General features: G+C 41.9%; 1 protein-coding gene across 1 annotated transcript; it reads left to right on the plus strand.

Moving 5' to 3' along the window:
* The first annotated feature begins 3448 nt into the window (after positions 1–3448).
* Positions 3449–7138, plus strand: LOC138902911 (uncharacterized). The gene is made up of 3 exons (XM_070190811.1): positions 3449–3582; positions 3668–3769; positions 6559–7138. The coding sequence occupies exons 1-3, from the start codon at positions 3449–3451 to the stop codon at positions 7136–7138; spliced, it is 816 nt and encodes a 271-aa protein (XP_070046912.1).

Genomic DNA, 7138 nt, shown 5'->3' on the forward strand with positions numbered 1-7138 from the left:
TAAATATTGGTCTTATTAAATAATTTTTCGTAGCCACTTACTTTCAATTTTAAAATTTTAAAATTCAAATTTCAAATTTAAAACTTTAAAGTTTTAAAGTTTAATTCTAAGCCTTAAAATATTTATTTCCTTAATTAATAGTGTGCAAACACTTAAGTATCAATAACATTGAATAAGAAAAATATAATATCCAAAAAAAAAAAGTAACCCGACCCGGTCCGGACCCGCTAAGCCCGAACCCGGACGTGCCTTAATTAACCCAAAATTTCCCAACCCGTTACCAGCCCGGTTAGTCAGCCCACGATCCAGCCCGGATCATTAACCAGACGTGTAATTATTTTTTGTGTCCAGCCCGGACCAGCCCATCCGGTTATTAACTTCATAAATACAACTTGAGAGGAGATCTTCTTTGATTTTTGATTGATACACATCTTGAGAGATTGGCGACCCAAAGGAATTGATCTTTGGAATGAATCTTGATTGACGATTCTTTTCAAGAATAAGTGTGGAGCTCCCTAACGGCTAATCCTTGAAAAATGGTAGAGTAAATGCTTTCCTTCATCAACACAATTTGATAGTTGTGCAGATCTTCAGGCATGATATGATCTTCCTTTGATAGCTTGATTGATAATCCAAGCGGGTTTTTAGGCTCGATGATCTTCTGCTGATTTGGACCTTCCTTCCTTGTATGAATTGCTTCCTTAGATGGTCTCTAATTAGACTTGATCTTCGACTGATTTGAGCTTTCCTTCTTTAGACATCATGGGTTTCTTCCTTGGATAGTCTATTCTTCCTTTCTTTACGCCTTGTTTTGCTTCTGGAATACTATTTAAACTTGGATACCTACAATAATAGTAATGTTATTTTTCATCATTGAAACTTAGATCTAACAATATGGAAGCCAATAGACTTTAACTTGTACTTTATTTTTGGACCTCATCTCGTAAATCTTAATATTGCTTCTTTTCCATGTCGTAGCATTAGAAACTCAACATCCAGAAAGGAGGAATGATAATATGGAAAAGAAAAGACGGTCTTATGAATATGCAAGTATTGAGGAAGAACTCATGGACGATAACAAAGACAACGTTTCTATTTAAGGATCCCTGACCTTCCAATATGATTACTGAATAATAATTATTTTATAGGACGATATTTGACTGAAGTATAGGATAAAATTAGTTTATATTAAATGCTCAAATGATTATATAACACGTGAAACCGGAGGTAGACGGAAGATGAAGGGAATGAAAACCAAGACCGAGGATAACAACTTTGGTTGGAATCACATAGATCCCGAAGAGAACACAGTCAACGGAAGCAACAAATGTTTGTCACCAGACGATATTTTATGAAGAATATTCCTTAGTATTAAATATGCAGCCGTTGCAGAGAATTTTGGTATTCATGGTATGCCGTTACATATTCATCAATGGCCTCCACTATTATCATTTAAGAGGGGCTTGATCCTAGGATCGTGTTCCCAATGTATAGCTATAAATAGGGGCTTCAACAACTATTGTTGAGATGAAATCCCTGGCAAAACTTATGTTGCATTATACTCTCAAGCTAAATAAGACAACTCTATTTTCCTTCTAGTACTATTCTTATCGCTGTCTTTGGAAGCCTTTATCCCGGAACTAGATTTGTTATTCCTTTCGATTTCAATGCTAAGTCTTACTTTTATTTAATTTATTTATCATTTTGGGATCAAATTAATTTGCTTGTCTATAAACCATGCAACAAATTTAACGATACTGTTTTACGAGTAAATAGTTTGGCGCCCATCATGAGGATTAGACAGCTGCATAATTGAGTTGATCCTTGTGTCTATTGCTAACATGTTTGATTCGTTTTTCATAGCAAAATCAAAAAAAGGGCAGCTAATGATCTCCACATGACACGCAACGTTGAGGCATGCAAAAAAGCGCCTCAACATGAGGATTCAATCAGTGACACCCGCAACGAGAGGGACGTAGCAACTCTGGTCCATGCTGGGCAATATCCACGACATGTGCGGGAGACAACTCCCGATGACGCTGAGGACGAGCACGTTGCGAATATGGTAAGGATCTTGAGAGAGCAGCAAAATGCCATCATGGGCCATCTCTCAAGGAAAGACCAGGTCATGATAGAACTAAAGCAGGCATTATCAGGTGCTTCTCACAACGCGAATGGAAGAGGCCATGTTTCCCCCCGCACTCCTGCAAATCAAACAGCTCAAATAGTTGATAAAAAAACCCCGAGGGGTGAGGTCGACTTCGACGGAGCCAGGGGGATCGACAATGGATCCGGTAACGACAACGATAATGATTTCTTCAAAACCGAACTCATGAGATTCATGAGGGAAATGAACGAAGGGATGGATCAGAACAAGAAAGAGTTCCACGCTTGAATGGACCAAATTTCGGGCGCACCACCAGTGTTGAAGGGCCCACACTTGATGAAGTACACCCAATTATCGTTCAAACCGAGAGCAACACTAGAGTTGATTACGAAATGGTTCAACATGCCATACATATCGAAGTATGATGGGATTTCAGACCCTTAGGAGCACATCACAACTTATACAATGGGGGTGAAAGAAAATGACTTGGCCCAGCATGAGATTGAGTCGGTCCTACTGAAGATATTCAGAGAAACCCTCACGAAGGTGGCCTTGACATGGTATTCACTTTTACCCGAACATTCAATTTATTCCTTTGAGATGCTCACAGATTCTTTCATCAAGGCCCATGCCACGACGAGGAAGGTCCAGGCCTGGAAGGTGGACATATTCATAATTTTGCGAGGAGCGTACGAATTGCTGCGTGAGTTCGTGATTAGGTTCTAGAAAGAAAGGATTGTATTACAGGCCGTGCCATATGAATGGACAGCAGAGGCATTTACTAAAGGGCTGAACCCAAGGAGCTCCGACGCCTCTGGAAAGCTGAAAGAAAGCCTACTCGAGTTCCAAGTAACCACATGGGTGGATGTCCACAACCAATATGAATCAAAGATAAGGATAGAAGATGATCAGCTTGGGTTCCCGACATCAACCAAGGGTCGGGATCTAGAAAAAAAAAAAATTTGATGCAGATCGGCAATCTTCTAATGGCCGGTTCTTACCCTACGAGAGGGCCGAAGCATGCAGTAGAAAAGGATTTTGGTTAGCGGATAGGTTCGTCCCCGTGACCGTAGCCGAAACAACAGGTCATTGCAGGACAAAGAGGTATCAGGATCTCGGTATTCCACTTATCCAAGGCTGTCAAAGTATAATTTCCACGTTAGCATAGTGGAGCTGGTATCAAATATTATGGGACTCATGGCCACTGAACTGGGGACTGCCGACATCTGCGTGAAGTGGTGGCAACGCTGTTGAAGAGCGGCCATCTCAGTTAATTCTTAAGCGACTGGACACAGAACGCTTGAAGATAAGGGAAAACCCTCCTCGACTAACTATATCAACATGATTTTTGGGGGGAACGAGATCAATGGTATAACCTTCTCGGCAGCCAAAAAGATAAAGGTATCAGTGACTCATAGCAAGAGACTCTGGGAGCCGCCGAAGACGACATCACCTTTATGGAAGAAGATGCCGATGTACTTCTTCTGCCGCACAATGATGCCCTGGTAATTTGTCTTGACGTTCTAGATTTCAAGATTAAATATGTTTTGGTTGACCCAGGAAGTTTAACCAACATCATTCAATGGAGAGTGCTGGAACAAGCCAAACTAACTGGAAGCATCATTCTGGCAAAAGAGATCCTCTCAGGGTTCAACTTAGCGAGTGTGACAACTCGGGGGGAGATCTTACTGCCCACGAATGCAGAAAGGGTCATGAAGACCAGCTTATTTGAAGTGGTGGAAGATGACATGGGTTACAACATAATTCTCGGCAGACCATGATTGCATGACATGGAGGTCGTACCATTAACATATCACCAACGGTCGAAATTCCCGACCCTAGAGGGAATCAAGAAAATAAGAGGATATCAACCGGAAGAAAGGGAACTGAACGCGATATCGGTTTCCAGCAGTAAAGGGAAGGAACTCAACAAATAGCAATTACAGGAACTGACGCCTACTCCCGAACCGAGCAAAGATGACAAAGGGGAGCAGTCGCTGAAATCCCACTGGTACCAAGATATTTTCAGGTACCGAAAGAAACAGACGCGACCAAGTCCATGACAGAAGAACTTGAACAAGTGGCTTTGTTCGAAAAATTCTTGGAGATAAAATTTCACTTGGGGACAGGACTCAACCCCGAGTTCAGGTCAGGATTTATTAGTTTTCTTAAAACTAATATTTATTGTTTCGCATGGTCACACACGGATATGATGGGCATACCACTAGAGGTGGTCGTGCACAAGCTAAGCTTGGACCCAAGCGTCCAACCGGTAAGGCAGAAGAAGCGCCCAATAGCCGAGGTCAAAAATAGGTTTGTCAAAGAAGAGGTAACTTGGTTACTTGACATCAGTTCAATCCGGGAGGTAAAGTATCCCGATTGGCTAGCTAATGTAGTTGTAGTTCCGAAAAATAATAATAAATTTTGAATGTGCGTAGATTATAAGGACTTGAATAAGGAATTCCTGAAAGATTCGTTCCCACTACCGAATATTGATCAAATGATTAATGCTATGGCCGAGCACGAGTTAATGAGTTTCCTTGATGCCTATTCCGGGTACAATCAAATTAAGATAAACTCAGAGGATCAGGAAAAAACTTTGTTCATAACAAACTCTGGCACATATTGTTATAATGTGATGCCCTTTGGGTTTAAAAATGCCAGATCCACTTATCAGAGGCTCGTGAACAAGATGCTCGAAAAACAAATAGATAAAATAATGGAAGTATACATAGATGATATACTGGTCAAGTCTTTGAATGAAAGTGACCATTTAAAACACCTCGAGGAAACCTTCGATATCCTAAGGAAGCACAACATGAAGCTCAACCCCAAAAAATGTGCGTTCGGAGTTAGCTTGGATAAATTCTTGGGTTTTTGGTGTCACAAAGATGGATCGAGGTAAATTCCGATAAGATCAAAGCCATCGAGGACATCCCAGACCAGCTGACAAGCTTGAAAGAAGTCCAAAGGCTAACCGGAAGATTGGCCTCTCTAAGAAGGTTCATTTCTCGATCTCCGGAAAAATGTCATCACTTCTTCTCACTTCTGAAGAAGAAGAACAACTTCGAATGGACTACAGAATGCTAGTAGGCCTTAAAAGAACTAAAATATTATCTATCAAGCCCCTCGCTGCTATCAAAATCATAGGAAGGCGAACAATTACTGATATACTTGGCGGTCTTGGAGGTAGCGGTAAGTGCCGTTCTATTCCGGGAGTGACAACTTTTTCTCTACGGAATGTCCTTCACAAATCTGAGATGTCAGGTCGGTCGGCCAAATGGTCAGTGGAAATTAGTAAATTTAACATTAAATATAAGCCTAGGACTGTGATCAAGTCACAGGTTTTGACCCACTTTGTGGCTGATTTCAGTCCCGGGTTACTACTTATGGCTGCGAAAGAGGCAGTGATGGTGTCGGAAACAACATCAGAAGTTTGGACCTTGTTTACGGATTTAGCTTCGAATGTGAAAGGGTCCGGGCTTGGGGTGGTCCTAATTCACGTCCTCTGGAGAAACCCTGAGGCAGGCCATAAAAACTATTCCTTTGATTAACAATGAAGTCGAGTATGAGGCTTTGATTGCAGGACTTAAACTGGCCCGAGGGTTGGATCTAAGGTCATCGTAATCAAATGTGATTCCCGACTAGTAGTAAATAAAGTATATAGAATCTTTGACACAAAGGAGGAACGCATGCAACAATATGTGATTAAAGTTCAAACTTTGCTCACGCGGTTCTGGGAGTGGTCGATCACCCACATCCCGAGAGAGAAAAATGTATAAGCAGATGCATTGGCCAATTTAGTTTCGTCTACGGAGAGGAAGGGATAAGATTCTAGTACTGTCATCTAACTTATGCATTCGGTACTGGATGTGGACCATTATTGTGAAGTAAATACAACCAACCTAGTCTGGGAATGGAGAAATGAGTTCATTGATTATCTTCAGCATGGCAAGCTGCCTGAAGACCCGAAGGCATCCCGGGCACTTTGCATCAAAGCAGCTCGCTAAAGCCTCTAGGTCGTTCCAAGTCCCGTTGGCCTGATGTTTAAGAGCCTCGAAGGCAGACTATGTCATGAGAGAGGTTCATGAAGGGATCTGCGGGAATCATTCTAGTACAGATTCATTGGTGCTAAAATACGTTAGAGCAAGATACTATTGGCCCAGATGGAAGATGGTGCGAAGGAATTCATTTAGAAATGCGCCAGGTGTGAACGCCATGCACAGTTGGTGCACCAACTGCCAGAACTCTTGCATTCGGTACTGTCCCCATGGCCATTCATGAAATGGGAGATGGATATAGTGGGGTCGCTGCCACCGGGTTCCGGGAACGTAAAATTTCTTTTAATTTTAACTAATTACTTTACTAAATGGGTTGAAGCTGGTTCTTACCAAAATATCGGTGAGCACGAAGTGGTCGATTTTATGTGAAAACATAATTTGCTGGTTCAGAATATCGAAAGATATTGCTTGTGACAATGAACCACAGTTCATAGGATCCAAAGTAACAAAATTTCTTGAAGAACTGAAAACTAAAAGAATTACATCTTCACCATACCATCCGAGTGCAAATGGGCAAGCGGAATCAACCAATAAGGTAATTATTCAAAACCTCAAAAAGAGGTTGGAGGCAGCCAAAGGCAAGTGGCCTGAAGAGTTACTGGGAGTGCTATGGGCATATCGGACGACAGCCAAGTCAAGCACTGGGGAGACACCCTTCTCTTTCGTATATGGTGCAGAAGCTTTGATCCCGGTGAAAGTAGTAGAACTGACCTTGCGGTACTTCAGAATGGATAATGAATCAAATAACGATGCAATGCTGGTCAACCTAGAGCTGCTTGATAAACACAGGGACTTGGCGCACATAAGAATAGTGGCTCAAAAACAAAGGTTGGAAAGATACTATAACCGGAGGGCCAATCTCCGCTACTTTAAAGTGGGAGACTTGGTTTTGAGGAAAGTGACTCAGAATACCCGGGAGCTCAACGCAGGAAAGTTGGGTCCTATGTGGGAAGGCCCCTATCGGGTTTAA

The sequence above is a fragment of the Nicotiana tomentosiformis genome, chromosome 12, assembly GCF_000390325.3.
Source record: "Nicotiana tomentosiformis chromosome 12, ASM39032v3, whole genome shotgun sequence".
Taxonomy (NCBI): Eukaryota; Viridiplantae; Streptophyta; class Magnoliopsida; order Solanales; family Solanaceae; genus Nicotiana; species Nicotiana tomentosiformis.

Coding starts and splice junctions, on each gene's coding strand:
- LOC138902911 (XM_070190811.1), top strand. CDS start 3,449: ATGATTTTTGGGGGGAACGAGATCAATGGTATAACCTTCTCGGCAGCC. Junction 3,583..3,667: donor TTATGGAAGAAGATGCCGAT/GTACTTCTTCTG, acceptor TGGTTGACCCAG/GAAGTTTAACCAACATCATT. Junction 3,770..6,558: donor CTCAGGGTTCAACTTAGCGA/GTGTGACAACTC, acceptor TTGCTGGTTCAG/AATATCGAAAGATATTGCTT.